Raw genomic sequence first — 26,879 nt, forward strand, 5'->3', positions numbered from 1 at the left:
CTTGGGGCACTAGGTTTTTGCCACTGAATAGGTGCATGAATAAACACTTCGGACCTATGGTTTTTGCACAATTGGGTATGTACCACTCCCTAAGTGCCGCAATAGACAAGCTCACCAAGAGGCACAACATGACGAAGCCAACAGCACATATTGAAGAAGTCGGCTACACAGAAGTGGAGAAGTTTGGAGAAAGAAGTGACGCGAAACAAAAGGGCACGCGAGCATGTATTGAGCGAGGAGCACGGATCTACGAAGGAGTGAGGGAGTCGCGGGGAAATAGAAGTCTACTACCGCGACTAGCGTAAATTACATTCCTATTTTCGTCAATTCGTTATTCTGGTTATTATCATCACGCTTGCATAACATCCGTTTTAACATTTCAGCAAATGTGAAATTATTGCTCACTTTACTGCACGTAAGCGTGCGATAGAGCATTTTTTTCCTCATAATTGCATCTGGCGTCTTAGCACGATGACGCTAACATGTTTCAGGCTGAAGATGGAACGCCGTATATGGATGTCGTTAAGAAAGTTCCACTCAACAGAAAGACATGGTGACCACCTCAGTGATCGATAATAAATACATGCCGACAAGAGAGAGAGAGAACATGATGGAAGGTCCTAAGATAGCTTCAAAAATGTGCATATCTTGTGTTACTGAAATATAAATAAATAAATAATGATGATGTAGAAAAGGCAAGCAAGCTGAGGTTTAAGTTTTGTGAGAAATCACATACAAAGATTTCTAAGTTCTTCAAAATTGGGAAGAGTGATTTATGGTAGGGAGAATAGCGCCCCGCACGCAACGGAACTTTACAACGGACCAGTGTTATCACTCACCCGAACAGCACTGTTTTTGTACACATCTAACATTTAAATTGCACAGCTCCAGCTCCTCACTATTTTGTTCGCTAGCATGGCCTTTCACAAAGGAATGGTCCACTAAGCACTAAAAACGCATAGCGGAGATGTCAATGCTTCGGAACTGCTCCCCATTTGAAACTAAGAATAAGATGTCATATCAATATTCAGAAAACATGGACGTGTGAAACTATGTTCAGAAACTATTCTGAACGACGAATTGCTCCTTAAGCAGACCACAAACTTCGAACAAGGTCCGGCTGGTGCTGCTGCGGTCGAAATGCCCGAGGCCGCCAACAAGTGCCAGATTGGAGCGCCACTTCTGCAGAGTCTTTTCCCCGCCGCATACTTCTATTATTTTCATCATCTTTGCGATAGATAACTCTACAGAGGTCACGGAATGTTTTACGAAAGACTTATAATTGATTTGCATGTCGACAGAAAATATGGTTGGAAATTTTTCGCTTGAAAAAAAAGGAAAGAAAAAGCTCACCTAGTGCTTTTGATGAAGATAATTGTAGATTCTGCGATATCAAGTTTGGCAATGGCTGTTGCGTTATCATCACTGAATTATTAGGCTAGCTTGTCGATACCTAGGATCATAGTAATATATGATCTTTGGTCTAGGCAGTGTAACAAAAGCTTTAAGGTACAACAAAGATGCGTGATAATGGTAGTGCTTAGACTCAATGTTTATTTTTTTTACAGTGAAGCTGTATATAACTAGGGTTCTGTGTACTTATCGCGTGCGCCAAAAAAACTATCATCATCAATGGCTCATGCCCTCGTACGTACTCATACACCCGCAAGCATTGATACTGCCATAGGCAAGCAAAAAAATGCAATGGCTCATAGCCCTGCAATGCAGAGGCTACAAGCACTCAGGCAAGTGAAGCGAACAGTGCTTACATGCGGGCTAATCAGGCGCGCAACACAGAGAACACTATGTCGAAAACTGTCATCATAAATTGCTTACCCCTGGAAGCAATGGCTACTCCCGTAAGCAATGGCTCATACCCCCAGAAGCAAACAAAACTGCGATTGCTCACCGCCCCGTAAGGTTCACGGCTATTCATTTGTGTGGGTCAGTTGCGACGACACTACCCCTGAGGTCATTGTCGGTGATTTCAATTTGGGTGTGTCGGGACCGAAAACGGAGTGCAGACTTTATTTGAAAACCATACAAGAAATGATTTACTCAGTTTGCGCTAGAAAATTTTGGTTTGGGCGCCACACCAATGCGATCACTCAACTTGTCAACATTTGTCGTGTATACACCTGGCTTTGACCAAGATGCTGTCTCAAATTGTAACCAAATGAATCGGTACATATAATAGCAATTAAAAAGCTATCGTCACTGTTAGTAAACTGGGCTGAAGCCGCACGTGGTGCATGTAGTCGATTTGTCAGCACCATGGCCATGACCACAGTCCTCTGAAATCTGCACCGTTCCTGCTCTTCCGCTCGCTCTCAATGCACTTATGGGTTCAGCTGAACCTGAAGAACCTGCACTTCAGCAAGAATAAGCACTTTATTAGGGCTACCCAAAGGTAAGTTGAAATCTGCATACCATTTAGAGCACAGTTTCAAGCACCCATTCCTGCGACGAGCGTCGGCGCTGTCACTCCGCGTAACCGAGCCAACGTGCACAGCGAATGATGAAAGCCAACACGGAGTGCAGCGGGATAAGAAAGGAGCCGTGCCACGCAAGACTTGCGACGACCGCTACGAGATGATGTCAGAGGAGCTCAGCGTCGTCTGTTCACCGATGCCATTCGGCGAGCGCGTCGCACGATACAATAGATGCAGGCAACGCGCTGCATGAGCGGAGGTCTGTCTGCGGCGCATGCTGCGAATCGTGTTGCGTAACCCATGCGCTGCCTGTCGCGATCTTGGGACTAGTGAGTCAGTCGCCTCAACCGTCGCTACTTTTGCAACGTGCCACAACAGAGAGCTTGTCCGCGCCAGCCAATATACCGAAAAATGAAAACATCCATAGGGATGTGCTCAAATATTGCTTAAGGGAGGGTCGTAATCGTCGGTGAATTTTTTTAACAAACAACTTCGTTTTGTTTCTTCCGTGAAGAAATGTGTAGGCCGTCGAGCTAACTAAACATGCGTGGTTTTTCTCAGACGCTTACTCGGGAGCTATGCCAGAAGAGCAGAGATTTTTCTTAAGCATTTTCTTGTTTTTTTATGAATTCCTCATGACGTGAACCTAACGGTCAACAAAAATTCTTTAAGTTAATTTTCAATCATGCCTACGTACCTCTCTTCTTTTCAATTTTCTTGATGTTTATGCTAAACTGCCCACATCAATGGAATAACCGAGCAGCAAGCTAATTCTTATGCAGATATCACATGTTTATTCTCCAATAGTCTTGAGCAATGAAGCCATTATAGGGCAGATTGAAGTTACAAACGTACAAAGCTCCAGATAATGAAGGAGAATAATGGAAACCGAGGTGCCCGATTCATGTTAGTCATATCATAAGCCGCCAACAAAGAAAGAGGCGAAAGGCCCGCATAGTGGAAATTAGAGGTTCTTAATAATTGAAATAAAGAAATGATAAATTTATGCGAATGGAACTGTGTGAAAAACAACTAGCCACAAGTGTGGCGCGAAACTACGTCTTCGCATCGCGTGTGCCATGCTTGTAGGAATTGAACTACAGCGGCGCTGTTTTCCCTTCAGCTTTCTGGGGTATTTATATTTATCGACTAGGACTAAACCTTCGAGTCTAAGTCAACGCCACCCCTCTTGGCCTTGAGGGCGGGTTGATATATCTCTTTCTTTTGTCGCAGGCGTCACGTGTACTTGAACATTTTGTGTGAAGGCTACTGGTTAATAAACCCACTGATGCTACCGAAGTAATCAATGCTGCCGGATTCGAGGCCTCGCTATGTAATGAACGAGAAGAAAGGAAACTGAGGACGCGAAGTTTACGTCATATTATAGGAAGTCAACAAAGAACGACACTTTGTTGACTTATGATGAAATATACAGATAGAAAGAGAGAAAATGTGCAACATTTGTTGCATTGAAGACGACTATCCCTTTTGTCGGAACGTTGGTTCCAAACAACGGCTTCCCTTGCTCATCCATGGTTAACAAAAGGTCATAAAATGTGCTACAGCTAGTGTTCTAGCGGTGGAAGAATAGGCGAAGTAAAAAAAAAATCGCCCTATCGCAAAAAAGGCGAAGCATCGTTGCGATAACCAACTGGTAGACAGCTGTGCCAACTAAGAATACTAGATTTATTGGCCGTATAGACTGGAAAACGTTCCCTTAATACCCTAATTACCGAGCATGGTGTCAGCGCGAACAAGCCAACACGATTAGATCACACTCGATGAGCGCGGACACTGGCAGTCAAAACGTTGGTGGGAGACAGCACAGCAGCAGCAGCGAGCGAAGTGACCTTCGTTGGTGCTGCTGTTGGTGAAGTGCTTATGTGCTTCAAGTTCTACTGGAGAAGGTTAATCCGACATTGCCTTTGTCTTTGTTTTGCTCATTCGGTATTACTACATCTATTCGTGCATGTCATCACCTTTCATGCGTAGCAATGAACATTATTGCTTAAAGACGACACCTGCTTTGCCCTTCTGAACATGGTTTACCTTTCTTGTTCCACGATTCGCTTGTCCAACTTGCGGCAAAGGGCGTGAACTTCCTGAATAAACGTCAAATCTGTGCGCGAGTCCCAAATTCCTTGATCGCGGCTCGTTGTCGTCCGACTGTCCTATCCAAAAGACAGCACAACGTTTTCTTACATTGTTCTCTACTTGTTAACTCCTCTTCATGCGTCTGAACATAGACCCTTGCCGTGCATTTGAAGTAGTAGATCATATTGGCAAAGATAAGGGCCTGATTGCTCTTGTTATTTTCACTGGCATGCTCGTACATACGGAGCCAATCAACGACGCCAAAAATAGAAACTCGTAAAACAAAACAAACATACTTCTTTCTTCGATAGCACGGGTACCATGTCGTAGCGTAACCAAGTCTGGACCTTTGCTGCCGGACACGAAACCGCTTGTTGGATCCTCAGCAGCATCTGGAGCATTTCGTCGGATACGGAACATAATGCGCTATACTCACGTTTTGTGTACACAAACTAATTTCAGAGATGGTCGAAGTAATCGCGCTGCCTGCAGCTTTCCCCACAGTCATGAGGTTTAGTGCGCCGTGTAATAAGTTTTACGGGCTCACTCGACCCTCAAGGACCTCAAAATGAGAGAACCCACTACGAACACGTTTACCTGTCGCACCTCAATCTATTTCCGCTTCGAGACACAAGCTGGCGTGTCGGCGCAGCAACAAGCAGAAAACCGTGCATAGAATTAGGCGGGGAAATAGCACAGAAGAGACCCTTTTCGAAGTTTAGACTCATTTACCTACCACTAAAACTGCATCATATTAGGCGATATGACTAACGCCTTTCTTTGATGGGCATCCGCTCGTCACGGCCTAATTGAGTGAGCACCCGAGATCAAAATATCCAATTTCTGGAAGACTGCAAACTACCCCGAAATTTCAAGTTTCGCTACCGTGTAACTAAAATTTTCTGAGAACGATCCCAAACATGGCCTTTTTGATATATGCTCTGATATCTAATACCTGCTTTTTTAAGGAAATTTTGCTGAAGTAGTCGGGGAATAAGATGCCCTTTTATCTATGCAGTGCACGAAAAGCGATAGTGGTCACCAGCGTTCTCGTGTGCCTCATTTGCAGCCTTTCATGTCATGAAGGGACAAACATTTTGGAATTTCATGCCCTTTTCATCACTTGATAAAATTGCGACTTCTGAGCACATGGAGGGCTCCGAAACATTTTTGATGTTTGTTCATTTTTTCGCGTAGTCAACACAGAGTACATGGCTACAGGTAACACTGAACATGGGTTACTAGCGTCTAAATTGTGGTAGAGAGGCTACCCAGCCATGCCTCAGAAAGTTTGGCCTACGTTTCGATAGGTGGACCTATCTGACCGTAGATCCAAATGTAGGCAAACCATTTTGAATAATGTTATCCGAGTTTATGTTGCTCCTATTCAAGAGTAGGCTAATCTATCTGTCTGTGCCATTCTGCACCCAGGGCCTGGACTGGGCATTCCAAGTAGTGTATTTTGGACTGCCCAATTCCGTCAAGTTTAAGATAGCATTATGTGCAATGCATCACAGTCTCAATAATATATATATATATATATATATATATATATATATATATATATATATATATATATATATATGCGAAAAACCTAACACATTGCGCTCGAACGGTGGTATTTGGAAGTGAAAACACAGGTGAATAAAGACGGCATAGAACAGTAACAACACACCTCATACATACGACACAAATACGCGTTGTTAGTACCTCAATAGCTGGTACGCATTTATCAGCATTTTGTAGCAGTGAAGGGTCCGCTTCAAAGGCCCTATAATAGGGCATCATTTTAGTTATGAATGACACAATTTATCATTATAAATGATACAAAGCAACACCAGTTTTGGCCTTCCACACCTCATGCGCATGATGCAGATCTTGAAGGGAAAATGTACAAGTTAAAAAAAAAAGAAATGTCATTACAGTAACTGACGCCGAACTGGCCGTAGTGAAACAAGATTCGGGTAAATTGCTACAAGTTGCATGGAGTTTCGGGGAGGGAAGCAACTTTACTGCCTATGCGCTCTACACGAAGCAGCCCTTAAGAAACGAAACATATCAAGGTTCTGAAACTAAGCTCTGTCGACAAGGACGGCTGGGATGTGTCCCAGTGCCACAAACTCCACGCAGGGATTTGCAGACGACGCGGCTGTTTGCGCTTCTGCTCTTATCAGATACACTTTATGTTGTATTTCATTCCGCGTAAGCACAACGCTATCGTACTATGCGTCTCCTTCAGCGAGCGCAGCCTTCCAACAGCGCTGGAAGATGGGCCTTCACGGTGTTTTGGGGACGCTCCACATACTATATCTTGTTGTCATGCAGCCATGGCCTGCTACACGCACGCTATCTACCGCGAAAGACCCGCAATTGCCAGCTGGACGTATTTTAGTTTAGGCGCCGCCAGCACACTCGCGTGGCTATAAAGGAAAGTGCCCTCGCCAAGTACCAAGTCCAGGCCTGCTGCAACTAGCCAAAACACCTGTGAAGCACATAGCTACGCACTGGAAGGACGGTTGGGTAAAGAGCAGTCACAACCACGGCGCGATCTTTACGAACTCTTACCACTACAGGACCATTCGCAGAACCCTCCCGTATTACTGCAATGCCTTACATCATTTACAACATTTACGGTAGCCCGCCGTGCGGAATGGTCCGCATGCTGGCAAAGCACATCGGCGTGGACTTGGCGCTGAAGAATATGAATACTTTTAAAGACGAGCACCGGACTCTTGAGTACCAAAAGGTGAGTCTACAAAACATTCAAGTAGGCGTCCTGCTATCACACGCATGTCTTTACAAGTACGGATGTTGTTGCCGATAGCGACAAATAATTAGGCTGGATATATTTTCTCTACTTCTGGTGAAAAAAAAATGGCTCCAGTTGTTAAAAGAAACCGGAAGAGAATACTTACAAGTTATTACAATGGTTCAGCGGATATACAAGATGGTCAGGTTGCGTCGGCGTTTTCAATGCCGACCTTTGTTGCTTCTCGGGCAGCAGGCTGTAACTCGGGCTAGTGAATTAATAAGGCCTCATTGGATGGATTTCCCTGAACAACACGGTTGGGAAGTATTTTCATGTTTCGGCACGTTCACAGTGAAACTGCAGTGCTTTTCTCGCGTACAATGGTTTATGCCATGAAGTGGAAGTTCATAAAACATAGCAATGATGCCATCGCGATGGCTCGCTAACTGATCCGATCGATTAAGGTAACTTAGTAGCAGCGTGACCTAGTGCGGATTTTCTCAAAGTAAGCGGAATTTCTTCAACCTGAAATGATTTGTCGGGGTTATGTTATACGCAAGTGAAAATATATACATGTTCACCGGTGACCCCGACATGACAACATCTCTCCAGTGCGCTACGTCTTTACGTTATTGAGTGTTCGTGTTATTCACAAAAAGGCTGCTGTAGCCTCCCTTTTATTCGGTGGCACAGAACCTCGTAGGCCACCTACAAAATACTATAGGAACCACGGTTGTTTCGAAGAAAGCCAGAACAGAGAGTCAACATGCAACGTGGGCGTTTGATGAAAAACCAGTTGTGCACATACGCGCAAATTATTCGATTGGTTATTTTCATGACTCAAACCGTTCCTCGTTGCAACCTATAACTTACTTCTTTTCACTCTGGCTAAACTTAATCTCCACTTCAGCGTATTTATGTGGCATAAATGCTATCTTTGTATTCGAACGCAATATGTAACTACAAAGAATTATTCTTCTGCTTGACCCTTTGTCACAAAGATCCGTATGGACCTTTGCGACAATGACCTTACTACGGGCCACAAAGGTGCGTAATTGGGTCATTGTTGTTTCTTGTTTATATTTGACACGCCGCGGACACTGTTGCCTTGTCTTTTGATGCGGTAAACCTCTTGTCTATGATGGCGTTAATTACAACAATTTATCAAACCAAGTAGTTTTCCTAAATGTAAAAAAAATCTAATTCGTGTGACCTCGTCCTTATAGCTTATGCGACTAAACATTAAGGAGTACAACAATAAGAGTATGAGAATAACCCGACACCTTAACAACGCAAGCTACACGCGCTATCTTAGTGCTGCTCCCCTAAATTCTGTATTATATTAATACCTTAGCATTAATATTACTATACAAGGAATTATTAGCCCTAATTTGGCTACATGCGCCGTAATTTCTGAAAAGCACAATTTTCCTTAGGATTCGCTTTGCACGAAACTCTAGTTCTCTCTAAGTTGCCTTAAGTGACCACAGTCACTCTACACTCTTCACTGCCGTCGAATCTGTGCAGAATCACCCTGCCCGCTTTCTATAGTTAAGTTATTCCTTTCACACTTCTTCCTCCTCAATGAAAAACATGCCAAACCTCCCCTGTATACCCTCTCGCCTTAACCATACTCGTCACTACCACTTTCACAAATTATATCTCCATAATGAAGCCTTGAGAAACCATTTTCTTTTTCAATCCCTGTAGTGCAGCTTACAGACTATGGCACATGAATTCTACAAAACTCTGCAAGGTGGAATGTTCATGAGAGGAAAAACTGACATCCACCCGTGTGTAGGACGAAGATACAAAGCAAACCCGCCCGTGTTTCTTAGAAACAAATCCACGTAAATCAGGAGGAATCCCGGTACAGAACGAATTTTTCTTCAACTACGAAGCTTTGTTTCTGAGAAAGCTGTGTAGGATTCCTTTGTAACTTCGTGCTACTTAAGGGTGGGTGTCAATTCTTTCTTTCATATTCCATCTGGTATGAAATACAAATTTATCTTTGTTGTCACAACTTTTTGAACTAACCTGTATACTGACTCTTTGATCCTAAGACCAAGACTCAATGGAACCACTTCCCCACCTTCGCTGCTGCAATAGGGGCCATCAACTTCCAAAGTGACATTCAAGATGCTTTTCTTAGTGCGAAACACTTTTTGCGTCATTCTTGGCACTTTGCTTTGGGTAGGCAGGTTACTGTCTCAGCACACTTTCATAAAAAAAAATAATAATGCGTGACCGATGGCGAAATCTAACCTGTGCACACCATCATGATGTTGTAACTGTTTGGCTACAACGGCACGTTTTCATTATTTATTTCACGGAAATGTGAGTAATGCAATGGAAAAGCTATTTGCGTTACATTTAAACACGCACGAAAAACAAGTGCGTGCGTGCTAAGCATTCCAATGAAAGTTTTGGAATATGGAAAAGACAAGCATCCAGATGCGAAATCCACTCAGAAACGGGATCAAAAGTTTCAACCACACTGCGCACTTCAGCAGCCTCTCCTAGAGAAACCTTGCCAAGCGAGGTGGTTCGGCATGACTCTATTCATTACGGAGAAGCCGCAATCGCATGCATATCTCTCTCGTACCTTAGGCAGGCAGCTTGGTTTGGTTTGGTTTGGTTTGGCGCCTACACGGCCACGTGCCGCTATCTCGTCATCTTCCTGCGTGACAGCTCACGCTTTGAGGGGCCGTGTTAGATTGCACTATATCAGGGACAGGCCCTATTACAGCGGCACATTCCTCTTGGTTGTTTCGGCTGCGTAGCAACTGCACGACGGTGTCACAACATCATGGTCACCTAAGTTAATCATTTTTGAGCATTTCTTCGCTGGAGTACAAATGCCACCGTAGTTCTGGCATGCCCCACACAACACAGCTTGTCGTACGTACGCCTGCATAACACGTAGTTGCTCTTGACATCACAATTCATGTTTCTCTCGCTTACGCTCGGCATTACCCATGTAGAAACCTTCATTCACACCCGTAGAACTTGCGCGCAAATTACGCAGGAGTAGAAATTCAGCTTTTGCTACAATACGATCGTCTTCGACGTGGTCGTCGTCCTGCTAGTGTATTCACACTCACATACGCTCGACTCAACACACACCTATACAATTTACACAAGCTGGTGTTATTAATCTAGTATAAGCGTCCCATGTGTTCAATCTATCTTGAATTTTGATGACTGGCGAGTGTGCTCACTGATATGGTTATGTTGAATTGCTATTTGGATATCGCGGCACAAATGCCCCATTTTACTCTGAGTTGAGAGTCAAACAACTTTTGCTGTAACCATCTATCTTCAAGCAGCGGGGTCAATAATGTGTTCAGTCCTTACCTATAACATGTTATGGAAAAGAAATAAAGTAAATTTGTAAGCACATAAAGCATTGCGTACATACTGAAACTGAGCCCAGCGGTTTGTGAAATGTAAGCTAGTTAGTAGGACGATAAGTACAATTGAAGCCTGGAGTTGCTGACTCATTGATTCATGAAGTTTGAATAAGATGAAACCCAACAGAAGCAATGCATACGCAAGAAACAAAGATTACGGATCCCCTCTGACGCCGGCGTGAAGAAAACGTGACGCCAGCGGGGCTCTACTCCCAGGGTTCTACTAGGAATCAGAAATACCCAAGAAGGTGGATGGGGAAACGGCGCCACGGTGCCTCAATTTGTTAGAGCATTGCACGTTTAATGCGAAGGTTGTGGGATCGTTCTCCACCATTGGCAAGTTGTTTTTTGATCGACTGTAATTTTCATCATGTATCGTTTCTTTATTTTTTCATATTTTAATCACAAGTAATTTCCCCTATGTTGTCCTTGGTCCCAGTTTTTGTTGGCTTCTTATGATGTGATATAAAAGCGAGCGCCTGGATTAACCCCTTTTTTCCCGCCTTTCTTTCGTCGATAACGTAGTTCTAATTGAATCTCTTTACCATGTATTCATTTTCTTTCAATGCAGATAAATCCGTTCCAAAAGCTTCCCACGCTTTCCGATAATGGCTTCATTTTATATGAAAGGTAAGCTGCACAAGATAGTCTTCATTCTTGGCGCCTTCTCAGAATTTAGGAGCAGAAGGTTGTCAAAAAGCGCCTTGCTGTTTCGCGGCGCCTACACATCAAACACCAGCGGCTGTCTGTACACTGGTCTGCTTTTAAACATAACTTTGCTTTATTCCAGCGTAACTAGTTTTACGCAACCACGTATAGTCGGAACTCGATCCGAGCAGCCAACATCGGTGACGCTGCATGCCAAGTATGCAGACTTCACGAAAGCCGCCCTTAACACCCAGTACAATCGACTATTCTGTTTGACCATATTACGCAGGGTCCGTAGTGACGAAACGTACAGTTGTTCTAACAAGAGCGGTCATTGATCACCCGGGCTCGTTGTAACATACATGTATTTATCGAGATACTTACATGACCAGCTCTCATATTCAGGAAAGGCGACCTCATGTACCTTCACATTTCATGGAGGGTGAATGTGTTACCGTTTTCTTTGTGCAGTTTGGCCATATGCTACTATCTGCTGCGGAAGGAGGCACCTGATTCCGAACTTTACCCGACCTGTATCAAGGCTCGTGCGCGCATCGACCAAGCACTTGTCACGATTGTTAGCACAATACAGCCGCACTTTTTGAAATTCATGGTGAGTTCAATAAATACATGAATGCAGTTTTTCAACTGAATGTAATCAGAGCAAGGGCTATAGATCGTTTTGTAATAATTGGGAAGTAAGGTTGCTGGGCCAGCTATCCATGGTGAGCGTCTGTTACTTTTATTTCTTTATTACTGGCGGCTCAGGACCCAGCCTCCTGCAGAAGTGTGTGTCACCTAAGCGCCTCCACAGCGCGTCCTGTAGAAATACAATCCAATAAGGAACCTCAGCTGTTTAAAAATGCGGCATATGTCGCTTACAACATAGGATATTTTTTAACCTAGGTAGGACATTAGGCAGTATAAGAGCAAGAGTTTGGTGGCGCAACCTACCGCCCCGTTTCAAAGGGGACGCTCATAAGATTCATCCATCCATCCATCCATCCATCCATCCATCCATCCATCCATCCATCCATCCATGCATCCCTCCATCCCTCCATCCATCCATCCTTCCGTGATTGAAGTTGAAGAGTAATGGGCACAACGAAATGGATGCAAAGAATGGAAATAAAATTGACCATGGACATGCACAAGAATGGGAAGAGAGAAATTAGAAAGTAAAATCTGCACGACAATACAAAAGGTAATGTCATGCTATATGAGGTTCGCTCCGGTTGCCTAAGTTCAAATACATGCCGCAGCATATATTCGCAACAAGTTGAGGTATGTGTATGCTGCAGCAAAAATCCAGAGGCCAGTAAGCATGCCCTGATGGAATGCTAAGGAATTCAACCTTTGATACCCGTGAATACCCATGATTCCCATAAGTTTGCAGAAGCGTTTGGATTTAATGTGGCCACCAAAATCAGCCAGTCACCAGTCGAGATAGGCAAGTAACGGCGTGATAGGAAGACAAACAGAACGCCGACCAAAACGGGGTTTTAAGCAAAATACGTTTAGACTATTGGCGAAAAGAAAACAACCTTGAACAGATTGATACCAGGTCCGTTGCAGGCACAGGTAACAAACAGTGCAAGGTTGATAGAGAACTTTTGAAGAAGAAAAATAAATATTTGGGATATGTAAGCTAAAATTCTAGAGTGAAAAACATAATCAAGCAGGCTAGGTGAGTTTTTTCACAGCCCCGTCTCAAAGAAAATGCCATTAATTATTATCATCATGAACATCATCATCGTGATCCCCACCTTATACATTCAAGGAGACGTAATGCCATTGCCATAGAAATATATCGGGCTTGAATCTGTCATATTGGTCATTATTGCCATCACAACAATATTTAATACTTGCTAATCAAAGGGCAAGGGCAAGGAAGAAAAAGCTGGACAGCATTATCTTGACGAAGCTTCGCTTAGCCTGACTGCAGCATGTGTAGCTGTCTATTGGAGAAGAAAATGTGCGCTCTCTACAGGTCAAATGAACCAACAGTCAGGGTATTCTTCGCGCCTAGAGACAGAAAGAGAATCAACTTTTATTGAGCCCTCAGTAAAGGTTGGTGCGCGCTGGCACCAGACGGGGTGCAACCTTCTTCTCAGGTTCCATATGCGTTCAGCAGTTCCTGGCCCCTAGCCGCAAGCGCGAGCTGGGTCGGTAGGTCGGGGCTGGACAAGGTCGCTCGGGAGGGTTGGGGCTGGAGAGGGTGCGGGGTAAAAATGGTAAGCGGGGGGTTCTTGAGCTTCGTGCACTCTGCAAGGATGTGTGCTAGAGTTCCTTCTGATCGTCTACAAAACGGTCATGAAGTGTCTTGCTCTGTTGGGAACATCTTGTGCAAGAGCGCGGGATGCGCTAGCGACCCTGCTTGCGCGTGTCGCACGATCGTTTGCTGCCTTCGGCTAAGTTGCGGATGCGGACGGGGAAGCCTATATCTGCCGCTTTTGTACATCAGGGTTATGTCTTTGTATCTTGTCACGGGGTGCGGTAGCTCTGGCTCATCCTCGGCCCGGATTGACAGTTCTCTGGCATAGTGGTCGGCGAGTGCGTTGCCTTTCACTTGCGAGTGAGCCGGGACCCACAGGAGCTCAACGGCCCGTCCCGGTGATTTGCGTTTGGCGAGGATAGCTAGTGCCGCGGGAGAGATGTTTCCCTTTCCGTAGCTTGCGTAGGTGGTCTTGGAGTCTCTGATCACAGTCCTCACTCCAGGTTCCGCCAGTCCGAGAGCCACGGCCACTTCTGCTTCGGCTGTATTCGTCGTCCGTATCGACGTGCCTGTGACCAGTTTATCGATGGTGGTGACGACCGCCGTTGTTCTGGTGCCGTGCCTGGGAAGCGAGGCGTCCGGGTAGAGAACCTCGGGTCGTCTTCCAGCTGTCGAGCAAGTGCCTTGGCCTGCGCAGAGCGTCTGTCATTGCTACTCCCCCCCTACATGTTCCGGGGGAGGGGCTTCGTCTTAATAATGTCTCTTCACGTTCTGGGGAGCGGCTCCGTTGTCGGTTGCTGTTCAATTTGCCATCCTATGTTGCGTAGGACTGCCCGGCCGTGCTCTGTCCAGCTCAGCCTTACTCTCTGGTGGGACAGGTGCGCTTCCACCAGCTCTTCCACCGTGTTGGGGGTACCCATGTCAAGCAGCTTCTGCGTTGACGAGTATACTGGGATGCCCATGGCATCCAGTATACTCGTATACTTGACTGGTTTCCTTATGGTCGTGTACAGCGTCTCGCGGTTCACCTTCGTAAGCTGGAGGTACGGGGCGGAGTACGTTACGCGTGACACAACGAATGCCTGCACCAGGCGCAGTGCGTCTTCTCTGATTCGTCTGTTCCGGTTGGTGACTCTCCGGATCATGCTCAGGACCTGCTCTGATGTGGTCTTGATTTTGTTGACGGCGGCGTGCGCCTTGCCGTCGCGGCGTAAAAGCAGGCCCAGTATCCGGATCTGCTCCGTTGGCTTGATCTCTGTGCCGTCGATGGTGATAATTATGTTCGGCGGCGGCTCTTTCTTTGGTCTTCCGGGCTGCACCATGAGCAGCTCCGATTTCTGTGCAACGCAGCTGAGGCTGCAGGTCATGGCACACTCGTGGACGGTCGTTGCCGCTCTCTACAAGGCTTCCTCCACCTAGGCATCACACCCCACGCGGTTCGTCCATACCGTTATATCGCCGGCAGAGAACGCGTGGTCCACGTCTTTGATCTGATTGCCCTTATGAAAATATCAGATGAGTTTCACAAGAAAGTCTGACGAGTTTTGACATCAAAGCCATTAGACTTTCTGATGAGTTTCTTTGAAATTTTCTGATGTATTCCTAATGTCATTCTATAACATATTGGCCACCGTCTTTCTGTAGAATTCTTGACGAGTGTTTTTCTTGTGAGCATGAAATGTGTTCCTAATGTGCGCTCCAAAGAAGTTTTCTTGTGACTTTCTCACGTCTTCCTAATGAATCTCTAATGAGCTTATACATTAGACTGCTGGTGCTCATATTACTCCTATAACAGAATTGGCCACCACGTGTGGTAACATTTTCTCATGTGTCCCAATGGCAGTCAGACCTTATTTAAATATGTTACCTGTGCGTGACTGTCTTTGGTGCTTGATATATGCAGCCTGTATGCATGTATGTATGTCCAGCGAAGATGCAGCACTTTTGTCAACATTTACATGGGCCCTACATATGCTGCATGTTAGACATTACTCAAAGAAAGATATTTAACAAAAACATTTATTGGGCATATCAATGCTTCCTTAAATGCAGAAGGAGGTTAAATGGAAGGAAAACACAGTATCAGTCTGGTTACGGATGTGATATTTTCCTTTCATTTAATCTCGCTACTTATCACTGAGGAGAGGCTGTTCTTGAGGTGGAGTGTCGTCATCTTGAAGTAAGTGCACGTGTACCCTGCATGGTACAAAGCACAGAAAATTAACAAAACTTGGCAATCAAACACAGAAATACACGCTGTATCACTTGCTGCAGAACGATTTGGAGATGTTATAGATAGTTCTGCGAAAAATTTATGTGGGGTCGGTTCACACAAAGTTGTTGAGGAACCACTGTGTGGCCTTTGGGTGGAGCAGTAACTACAGTAAGCAGAAATTGTTCTTGGCTGTAAAAACGTGCAACGTGGATCAGCTGTGGCGTGTGTACATTTCGTGAACTACTTCAGCTATATCGGTTTCCACTTGACAAAGGACAGCAGTGTCTGTGGATTGCTAGCGTGAATGAGAAAATCTCACTAATTACTTGGCTTGGAAATGAGCGTAGGAGTGTTTGTGCACGGGCAACCCAATGCATCCCAGAGACATCCAAGTGCCAGTCGTAACAGAATATTTGCATCAGCTACGGGCACAGTTCTCATACATTCCAAGCCTACTATGTCATGCATGTGTTGGCCTCCTGAATGACGGCATACATCCAATTCAAGAAATACACCCCACCATGTCTGGTGTTTTTATTATTTAAACCCGAGCGCTGCTTTCAGAGGGAGGGCACAAGTTGAAAAACAAATGCGTAGAAGCATGATGAACAAGCTTGCATAAAAATAATTTAATAAATAAGCATGGTGGTTGCTATCAGACGTCATTATTGAGTATTCCTCTGTGTCATGCAATCATAATGAGCGTTGACTGACCCATGTCCCATTTTTGGATGTGGTATTCCTCACTGATTTTGTTGTATCAATCGGTTGTCATAGGCGAACGAAACAGATAAACAATCTAAATCTAGTGCACAGCTTGTCGTGTCAATGCATGGTCAAATGGGACGAGCACACTGGTCCTTTGAGTGAATTATGGTGCTCTCCTAGGCGCATGCTGAGGCACCGGCTAGTCAGCATGCCCAATGTACATTGGACCAAATATGCACGTGATCAAAAGAATAGCCTACATTGCCCCTCAGAGATACAAAACAAATTTTGGGTATCTTTAACTAAGCAAGCCTCCAATGCCTGGGTGCCTTTGTCAATTCACTTGTGGATTGCAATGCACATATATTTCCAGCAAAAATAAATTAGGCAGCATATGCACAACAGTCATGTTGTGTGGTCTCCCATCCCTCGCTGCGCAAATTTTGTCCTGAAAAGTTACATGAACTGATTGAATTGAAAATTGAATCGAGAAAGGCAAGGAGGCAAGCGAGGGTTGCTTGGTTAAAGGTGGCACCCAATTTGTCCAGTACGTGTCAGAGGCACTGTACTGTATTCCTTTCACATGTGGTCAAATGTACATAGTGCAGACTGGCTGGTGCCTAAATATGTACCTATGAGATCACGATATTTCACTCAAAAGACCAGTATGCTCGTCCGACTTGGCCACATATATCCGCAATGGGGCTTCAGGCCGGATTAGGATTGTTTATCTGTTTTCACCCATGGATGAAAATTGGCAAGAGAAATCAGTCAGGCACACCACATAAATAACAATAAGTGTCAGGCAGCCCCCATTATCAATGCATGAAGAAAGGCATCCTTTGTACATTACAAGGGATAGAAACTAGTGTGTGCCGATTCACTTACTTCTTTTTATGCAAACACCATTTATCATGATTTTATGCCTTTGTATTACAACTTCTGCCATCCCTCAAATTAACTGGTGCACAACGAGTGCTATTTTTGTTAGTCCTTCCTACAACTTAAACAGTTGTTAGCCAAGGTCATGTTGCGTGGTCTCCCTTCCTTCGCTGCGTAAATGTTGTCCTGAAAGGTTACATAAACTGATTGGCAAATTCAAATAGACACTACAAGTTTTGCCGAGTGGACACAGCTGGTTCTCAGAAATGCACAAAAACAGTGATGGGTATCTGTTGGTATCCTGTAGTGTGTGCAACCTAGCTGTGACATTGCTGCATTAGACACACTCACAACTGCTACAATGCCTACCAGCATAAATAGGGGCAGCTTGCAAAGAAAAGAATACGAAGAAAGAGAGAGAAAAAATAGAAAGCTTACCAGAAAAGACCTCACTACTTAAGTAACTGCAGCACAATGAATACTGGCCTGCCTATTTCATTTCAAGAAATTCGAGTTCATCGAATGTGTATTTGCCAGTGACAGTTATTCTGAGAACAAAACAGACATAATTGTAAATATCAATGTTAAACAATGGTATGCACACTGCGTGCTTAGACCTGTGACATATATGGCACACTACACTTCGAATTCTTACATGGACAAAAACAGCACATGTGTGTATCATAAGCAGAAAGGAAAACAGGGCAATATATGCTACAGCATAAGAAACAGTTCCAAACAAATAAAAATGAAACATACTGCGTAATAGGCAAAAATAAAATGGACTTGCAGCCAAGCAATTGATGCGAGAAAAATACTAAACGTCAGGACATGCGAGGTGTAGTTTTAACAGAACAAGATTACGTGTGCATAATGTCTACAAACACAAATAAGCAGCAAGTGGAATAAAGTTGCATAAATATTTAGCCTATTTAGCAAGATTCATTAAGTAATATGTCGATACACTTATCCACTAATGATACCGAAGCCCACTTTTGTGAACACGTACACTTAAAGCATACCTGATATGTCCATCCAGATTACATGCCGCGCTGCTGCAGCCATGGCCACGGGTTATGTGGACACTGTTGTGGGTCACGGCTTCACCACTACAAAGAGAATTCTGTGTTAACTTATAGCTGTGGCAGAATAAGACCATCACATCGTGAACCCATGCAAGGAGCATGTAAAAACAGTCACGAAAACAATGCCTGCACTGGTGCAGGGTGGCAACAGGGCACAAAGTCGAAGTCACTGATGAATGTCACGATAACGGGGACCCCTTCAACAAGGCAAAATTTTACACGCAGCAGCAGCAGCGCATTACATGAATGTTTGTTTACATAACGATTCTAGAGTTTCTTTAATGACTTTATGTGACTATCCCTTGTAATGTTTAGTTACGTCAAAGTTATGGCAACACCCCTTCAAAACAAACCTGTACCAGTAGCACGCTGTGATTGCTTACATTTCTTTTCTCCTAATACTACTCCTAAATCGAAAACTTTGTAAGCAGAGATTACAACGTCGAATCATTTATAAGCGAGGAAACGTCATTGCAGTGAGAATCGGTCAAGAGGTAGATGAGTCGTTATTATGCGACATCAGCAGAAATGCGGGAGCTCACGCACAAGCGCGCATGATGAACACGATTATTTCCGAACTTAATCTTTCTCATCAGAAGAAAACGCTTATCAAGATTTTCAATTCCGCATTATGGCAATAAATTCGCGCAACTAAACTCTGACACCCAGCAAGCATCGGCATAGGTTTCACTGTTGTCGTGGGAGTTCTCTTTCCTACGTTCGCAAGGCAACCTATGCCCACACCGAGAAGCACGCACAACACGTGTGTAGTTAGCAAGCACGGTTACTCACCTTTTGAATGGCACGACGCGGTCGAAAAGCGCCCTCCAAGTTGCCCATGCTTCGATGTTACTCCCAGCAGACATACCGGTGCATAGCGGAGGAGCAGTGGCACGCTAACAATACGCATTATTTCTTCGCGACGTCCACCCAACTTTCCACGACAACCAGAGACAAAGGGAACGCACTCCACGGCATGAACATCGTTGGTCCACATTTGGCTGGCGCGCCACGCACACGGCGAGTTTGCAGCGAGACACAAGCTGTCTCTGGCACATATGCGCACGCGAACTAAGTCATATTTAGTAACAACAAACACAAAAACACACGATCAAACAAGCACATCGTTGCAGCTCGCACGCCCGACCGACTCGTAAACAGAGCGACAGGCTCATTGGATTGGATTGGATAGAAAACGGGATGGTGGGTGGCGCCACCAACAGGTCGGCTGGGGCCGGCCAATGCCTCGGCTAGCGCCATCTGAGGATTTGTGCGGCTGCCTAATTGCGCATAGCTGTTGCAAGACAAGCAGAACCGCAGATAAGTCTATATTGTAAGCTATAGTTTGGCATAGAAAGAAATTCTATAACGCATTTTCAATTTGAATCGTTTCTGCTATCTGCAGACAGCAAAAGCATGGCCTTCGAGATCTGAAAATGTTAACCCTATAGAAAGCCGTTGCGGTGACGTTATTCGAACGATTTTCGCTTCGGTTACCGCTCATAAAACCCGTGAATTACGCATTTCGTTTCTCCCCGTGCTACCTGCGCCGTCACTTCAATTTAAATAACTTCCTGCTGTCGTTAACATCAACTATATGGCCTCAGACATCGTTGACGTGATCTCCGAGGGACACATGTGTGCAGTGTGCGATGTTTTAGTGCCAGTTGCAACAATGTCAGTCGGAAAGCGTCAAATCTGCTCGTGTGGCGCAGCTTACGCCCCTGTCGTCCGTATCTTGCTTTCGTGTTAGTGCGTTTAATCTGCGCGGGTTGCACTACTGTCGCTCGTGCCTTCTGTGTTGATCGTGCTATCCACGAAGATTCCTCGAAAAACCCACATGTCTCGGTAGCGTGCATTTGTCCTATGTGGTATATGCCAGAAATGTGCGCTGGCGTACGATGTGCTTTCAACCAAGTACTACAGTGCGTTCCAGCAAATAGACGCTTACGCGCAGTTTTTTTTTTCTTTTTACCCGTCGTGGTTGGTCAGTGGCTATGGTGTTTCGCTGCTGAGCACGAGGTCGCGGCATCAAATCCCGGCCTCGGCGGCCGCATTTCAATGGGGGCGACATGCGGAAACACCCGCGTACTTAGATTTAGGTGCACGTTAAAGAACCCCAGGTGGTCGAAATTTCCAGAGTCCTCAACTACGGCGTGCCTCATAATCAGAAAGTGGTGTTCGCACGTAAAACCCCATAATTTTTTACGCGCAGTTTTCCATGTCATGATCATGTCAATCTGCACAATTGTCGGTTTGCCACTTAAAGACTAGTAACACATCCGAGAAATCAAACTGCTCAGAACAAGGCATACGCTATAGGATTGCAATGTTTACCAAATGTGATAACGGGGTAACACCATCTTACAGTGCTCTTTAAAAAGGAAAGAAAATGACGTCGTTGTTTTGTGCCTAGCCCTGATATATCGGAAGCGTTTCCTGAATACTCGGCGCTCACGCTGTGTTATATCGTTTTCATCATTTTTGTCTCTTAGACTGTCCCTAACGATTAATCGGAACCACTTCCACCAAAGGCCAAGGGTCCGAGTGACTTAATTAACTGTATCCTAATTAACGGTTCCTTACTTAACATTGTCATCATTAACACCAATGGTCACGGGTTGGACTCCCACCAATAGTCATGTGTCCGAATGCTTTCATCAACTATATCTTAATTAACTGTACATTAATTAGCATCGCCTTCATTAACGACAAAATTCGTGGGCACAACTCCTACACAAGATCATGGGTTCGAGTGCTTTCAGTAACTATATATTAATTGAATATGCCTAATTACCATAACCTTTAACAACAAACGCCGTGGGATCCAGTGCCTTAACTAACTATATTAATTAACACTACCTTAATTAACATCGCCTTCATTAACAACAAAGGCCGTGGGTTGGATTCGCACCCAAGGTACTGGGTGCGAGTGACTTAATTGCTAGATCTTAATTAACAGTGCCTTAATTAGCACCATCTTCATTAACAAAGGCCGTGGGTGCGAGTGCCTCAAATAACTGTATCATAACTGCGCCTTAATTAACACCACCTTCATTAACACATAAGATCGTGGGCTCGAGGGTGTTGTCTATATCCTTATTAACGTTACCTCAATTAATATCGCCTTCATTAACAACAATGGTCGTGGGTGCGATTCCCACACAAGGTTCGAGTGACCTAATTCCTAGATCGTAATTAACTGTACCTTAATTAGCATCGTCATCATTAACAAAGGTCGTGGGTTCGAGTGCCTCAAATAACTGCATCTTAACTGCGCGTTAATTACCAGCGCCTTCATAAGCACCAAGGGTCGTGGATACGAGTGTCTTAATTAACAACATAATAATCAGCTGCGCCTTAATTAACATATTAATTAACAGGCTTCGACTTCCACTAAGAGTCGTACGTGCGTTCGAGTGCATTAATTAACCATATCTTCAATAACATTCTTAATTAACGGTGCCTTAATCAACACCAAAGGTCGTGGGTTCGTAGCCTTAATTGCCGCCAAAGGTAGGTTAGTTCGACTCCCACGAAAGGTTGAGAGTTTGTAACCTCTTTGTACATCGAGTGCTCACGCCGACAATGCCGGATTTTGCGGCTCATGAGCCATTTAATGCATTACAAAGAATTTTTCGCGACTTGGCATCGTACACATTCATATATGATGTACTTTGACATTAGCAATAACACAAAAAAGCTGTACACTCCTCTCATCAGAAATCCTAAGGTGCATTGTCATTTGAGTCTCTGATGTACTTGTGATGCCAAAAAACATTAGACGATGCATTCCTCATGAATGTCTGATGTCACCTTAGGAACACATCACGTCCTCCACAGAAACTCATGGTTCATTTTCATAAGGGTGAGTAGTTCGAGCAGGGGCAGGAGGGCCAGGTTGAAAAGCATAGGTGACAGGACAGACCCCTGTTGGGTACCCCTGTCTCCAAGCTCCACAGGCTCGGACCTTTCATTTCCTATCCGGATAGTCAGCGTTATATTGGTCAGTAAATCTTTAATATAGAATTAGGTCTTGGGGCCACACCCCGTTTTGCGCAGGTTCTCGAGCACGCTGGCGCATGACACGTTGTCAAAAGCCCCCTTGTGGTCCCCGGGGCGCGTGCCTCGTTGCTCTCCTAATCACTGGTTGGTGTAATTGGATCAGGACGTCTTGGGTTCTCAGGTGCTGGCGGAATCCATGCATTGTCGCCGGCATCTGACTCGTCTCGTCCAGGCGTGCTTGAAGTCTTCTGAGATCCATGCGTTACATGATCTTGCCCACACAGGACGTGAGCGAGATCGGGCGCGTGGGTTACGCGTAGGTGCCCTTCATAGCAGCCGCCACCGACAGACCTCCCAAAGGACGTGCACTACTGTGGCGCCATCTGGTAGCCATCGTCGCCACACTACCCTTTTCTTGTCATGCTTTCGCTGTACCCTCCTCTACTTTCGGCTTCATGGTTCCGATGCACCATCCTCTCCGCCTTCCTCCTAGCGTCTTTCATTCCCCACTGCACTCCGCTTTCGCTTTCATCCTTCGCTGTACTAGTTCGCTCAGTTACGTCGAGCTACGACGCCGCAGCGTGCCGATGCTCACTGCAGGGACGGCCACTTAAGAGCTGTGCTCTTAAAACAGCTGAAACTTGTTACCAGCTGTCTCAGTAGCTGAAATTAGGAAAGGCAATGCAGTTATGTTCACAATTTTTATTTGTATTTGGTGGCAGAATAACAGATACGGACTCAATTCGTGGTGAACGATCCATTATCAGTTCCATAGAAAAAAAAGGGAGACAAACGCACCGGATCCGAGCGCGATATACAGTTGTTGAGTCGGCTATATTAGGTTATTTCTAATATGCCCAAGCTGAAGCAGCCATTTCTGCTACCCCGCAGCGGCCACGCATCTACGAATTGAAGATCCCCACAGACAAGGACGTGGAAGAGTTTGAGGAGAACGTTATCAAGGGCTTCGAGCACGTGTTGGCAGGCGGCAACTACGCCCTGGGCGACAGGCTTAGCCTCGCTGACCTCTGCGTCATGGCTTACCTTACCCGTATCCTTGAGGTAAGCAGCAGTTTATGGGTTTCGGTGTGTCTGCGGGCTGTAAACCACCAAACTGTCAGTGAGCGGTGAGTAAGAAGAGCCAAGAATGTACGTGGTCCCGGCTGTTTTTGCATGCATTTAGTACTTGATTTCCAAGTATTAGATGCAATAATCAGAATTGATACTTCCAAGACACACGGCCGTCAGAACCATTCGCATTGCCACACCAGCGCTTCGAAGAGTAATACCATCAATGAATGCCGAGGGAAGGTGGAATATATTGAAGCACAACACTTTCGGTGAGGCCTGCTTATTGGCGTTTTGTACGCGATTATACAAGGTAAAAAAAGAAATGGTACTCTGAAGGGAAGAAGAGAAGGCAGCTTGTGACACGCCCAGCTCTATTACACTATTTCATATTGAGCTAACTTACAGTCAGTTTAACGATGACTACGGTCATTATGTACAATAGCCATAATTTAGGCGTTCTAAATCTGTATGAGGGCACATATAGGGCGGGCTGCTACCGGTTCGAATATCTACCGAAGCCCTGTTTCCTACAGTAGCATGATAGACGAGATGGCGCAACAGCTTGGGCGCCATATAGTAAAGCTTGTGCGATATGTTTATATTCCATTTCTCTCACTAGCTATTCACAGTTGTTAAAAAAATAACTACGGTTCAGCCCCACATCATCTGTCTATAGGCGACGCCACGGAAACTAAGCTCCCCATCTGATAAAGCTGTGCTCGCATTAGCCAGAAGGCTGAAATTATCTGACGAGACATGTCTGCGTTTTACACGTTGCATTCTTGTGCTGTTCACTAACTCCATACTTACTCGCCTCCCTTTACCCCAAACTTAAGATCTGGATTGCACGTAGGCTATTTTCGATGAAAAGCTCGAATTGTTGCTGTTGTTGCAAAAATCACCATATTCTGTGCGCGTTTTGGCAACGGGCAGGCCCCTTATCAGCTGAATAGTGTAAAATATATTGCAATATACTTATTGATTTTTAACTAGTTCTTACACGAAACAGCTAACTTTTGGCAACAATATATTATTGATGAAGCATTGCTTCAAACGCAGAATAATATCAACTCGCAAGCAGACATTGCTATTTAGCTTTAGAGGCGCCGAACGAGCTGAAATACGAATTTTGTCGTTGCGTTTTTTTTTAACAACACTTGTGCTTTTCCTGTTCCGAAATTTATTTATTTACTGCGATTCGGAGCATTCGGAGCATTGTGATTCGGAGCATTGTTTATGAATGTGATTCGGAGCATCGCCGTTCTTGCACTGCACAAAATATTAACCGGAACACCGCAGGATTTCTACTGAAGTGACTGTTATGTGTTGAACCACTAAGAATGATTTGAATGATATAGAGGCTTGTGCGCTCATATGTACAGGTACCTTTCCTGGATGCCGAGAAGTATCCAAAACTGAAGTCCTACTACAGCCGCGTTAAGGCCGTGCTTCCATACTTCGACGAGATCAACCAGCCAGGGATCACCAGCTTGAGAAACCGTTGGGCTCACCTGATGTAGATTCGTGGCGGCGCCATTGAAGCGCCCATAGCGAAAACGCACGCAGAGCCTCAAAAAGACCCCAGTCCTCGCCTCTGTGGAAGCGTTACAACTTAAGCTAGACGGTTTGGATTCTTGTGGCTAAAGAGTGCTAAGAAATATGCAACTGGGGAAAAATGACTAAGACAGGGCATACAGTTTACAGAAAATTTATTTGGCACATATATATTTTATAATTAGGCAGAAAACACCTTTATCTTGTAGCTGTTGTATGCCATGTTCTTATTAGATTCTGGTGCTATCCTTCCTTCATATTTGTGCAAGCGACAATGAAATTTATTCGAAAAAAATCAGTGGCTTGTTTTGCCTGTTTTCCCCGTGTACGTGTCTGTGCGTGTGCTTTTTAGGGAGAAAGAGTCCTGGAAACCTTGCATATTGCGTCGCTGAGAAGCATTGTCGCTATGTTCTAGAGTGGAACGGCACTTCACGCACTCACACAGACACACGCACGCACGCACGCACGCACGCACGCACACACACACACACACACACACACACACACACACACACACACACACACACACACACACACACACACACACACACACTCATCCCAGGTGGTTATAAGAGGTTTTAGGGCTATCCGACCGGCAGCACAGGGACCAATTTAGCGCGCACACAGTTCCTCTTCAAGGACATGCAACGTGCCAGTCAACATTTCCTTCAGACAGACGCAGTTAAAACATCGCTGGAACCATCGCATACCAGCCAAAGATGGGCTCTAGATTTGCACGAAAAACAATTCACAATTCGTCTTCGTGTCAGGGACGGCAAATGGCAGTCGATAGGCTCAGCACCCACCTTCGATCAAGCTACCGTGGCCGGCCCTGCAATCCCCGTCGTCGCAGTCCTTTTTCCGACAGTCCAAAGCCAGTTTTCGACCTTGTTCTCTACGAGGAGAAAGAGAGTGGGGGGGGGGGAAGGGCAGTGCCAATGAGGAGCCAAATGCGACGATGAAGCACGGTTGGGCGGAGGGAGCGCGTGTGCTCGTGTAGAAAATATAAACAATGCCTGTTCCCTTACGGACGCGCAAGCCCTCTATTCGCTTAATCTCCCTGCCCCTATTTCCCTATCATCATTAGAGACGTACCAGCAGTGCAGCTGTGTTTTCAGAATAAGCGCCGGCTATTAGCTGATGTTGTTCATCCTTGGGTAATACATAAATTTGGATTATCGCACATTCTCTAACGTCCCTTGCTCCATCACGATGGCACACATGAGGGTTATCATATGCCTATCTAGCGTTTTCCGAAAAAAAAACACTAAAATTTGTATCTAAGGTAATGTTACATTCGCGTACTTCTGTTCCTCAAAGCTCCTTTTGAGACACAGCGTAAAGCTACTGAAAGCCACTGGACATTGTCGTAGAAGTGCTAATCATTGAGCCGCTAAGACGGCACATACGTTCTCGAAAGCAAGGATCCTGTGGCCGTATGTGAATAATTATACAGTATGGGTCATATCATCACATGCAAGCATTCTTTTGCACGTGTGCGCTCAGTGACTCTAATTTTTCCTTGTAATATCCATCGCCTCATTTCACCTTCTCCTTCTGTAGTGAAGCCAGTGAGGCCCGACCATAGATATTAATCTTTACTCAAGCCTCCAATTTTTCTATCATTCTCTCTGTCTAGTTGAGTCTCCCTGGGACATGAGTTGGTGCTTGGCACTTCATCTCTTTCTATGTGGTAGATCTGCTAGAAGAAAAGCCTACAATTGTTTTTGACGAGAACAATTTCACCAAAACTTACTTTCCCTTCGATGAAGCAAGACAAGAAATACAGCGTGTCAGTACTGGCATGC

General features: G+C 44.9%; 1 protein-coding gene and 1 long non-coding RNA gene across 2 annotated transcripts; one reads left to right on the top strand and one right to left on the bottom strand.

Annotated features, from left to right (window-relative positions):
• Positions 1 to 6,941: 6,941 nt before the first annotated feature.
• Positions 6,942 to 25,397, top strand: LOC135900959 (glutathione S-transferase 1-1-like). The gene is made up of 5 exons (XM_065430588.1): positions 6,942 to 7,272; positions 11,260 to 11,318; positions 11,808 to 11,949; positions 23,338 to 23,508; positions 24,900 to 25,397. The coding sequence occupies exons 1-5, from the start codon at positions 7,132 to 7,134 to the stop codon at positions 25,035 to 25,037; spliced, it is 651 nt and encodes a 216-aa protein (XP_065286660.1). The 5' UTR covers positions 6,942 to 7,131; the 3' UTR covers positions 25,038 to 25,397.
• On the bottom strand, positions 15,559 to 19,565 carry LOC135900961 (uncharacterized). Its single transcript, XR_010563990.2, has 3 exons — positions 19,234 to 19,565; positions 18,379 to 18,465; positions 15,559 to 15,747 (listed from the first exon to the last, which is right to left on the bottom strand). It is a non-coding gene; the product is annotated as an uncharacterized lncRNA (long non-coding RNA).
• Positions 25,398 to 26,879: the final 1,482 nt, after the last annotated feature.

The sequence above is a fragment of the Dermacentor albipictus genome, chromosome 2 (assembly GCF_038994185.2).
Source record: "Dermacentor albipictus isolate Rhodes 1998 colony chromosome 2, USDA_Dalb.pri_finalv2, whole genome shotgun sequence".
Classification (NCBI taxonomy): Eukaryota; Metazoa; Arthropoda; class Arachnida; order Ixodida; family Ixodidae; genus Dermacentor; species Dermacentor albipictus.

Excerpts from the sequence above, each read along its gene's own strand:
- LOC135900959 (XM_065430588.1), top strand. The coding sequence starts at position 7,132 with ATGCCTTACATCATTTACAACATTTACGGTAGCCCGCCGTGCGGAATG. Across the intron at positions 7,273-11,259 it reads GGACTCTTGAGTACCAAAAG|ATAAATCCGTTCCAAAAGCT; the intron begins GTGAGTCTACAA and ends CTTTCAATGCAG. Across the intron at positions 23,509-24,899 it reads ACCTTACCCGTATCCTTGAG|GTACCTTTCCTGGATGCCGA; the intron begins GTAAGCAGCAGT and ends TCATATGTACAG.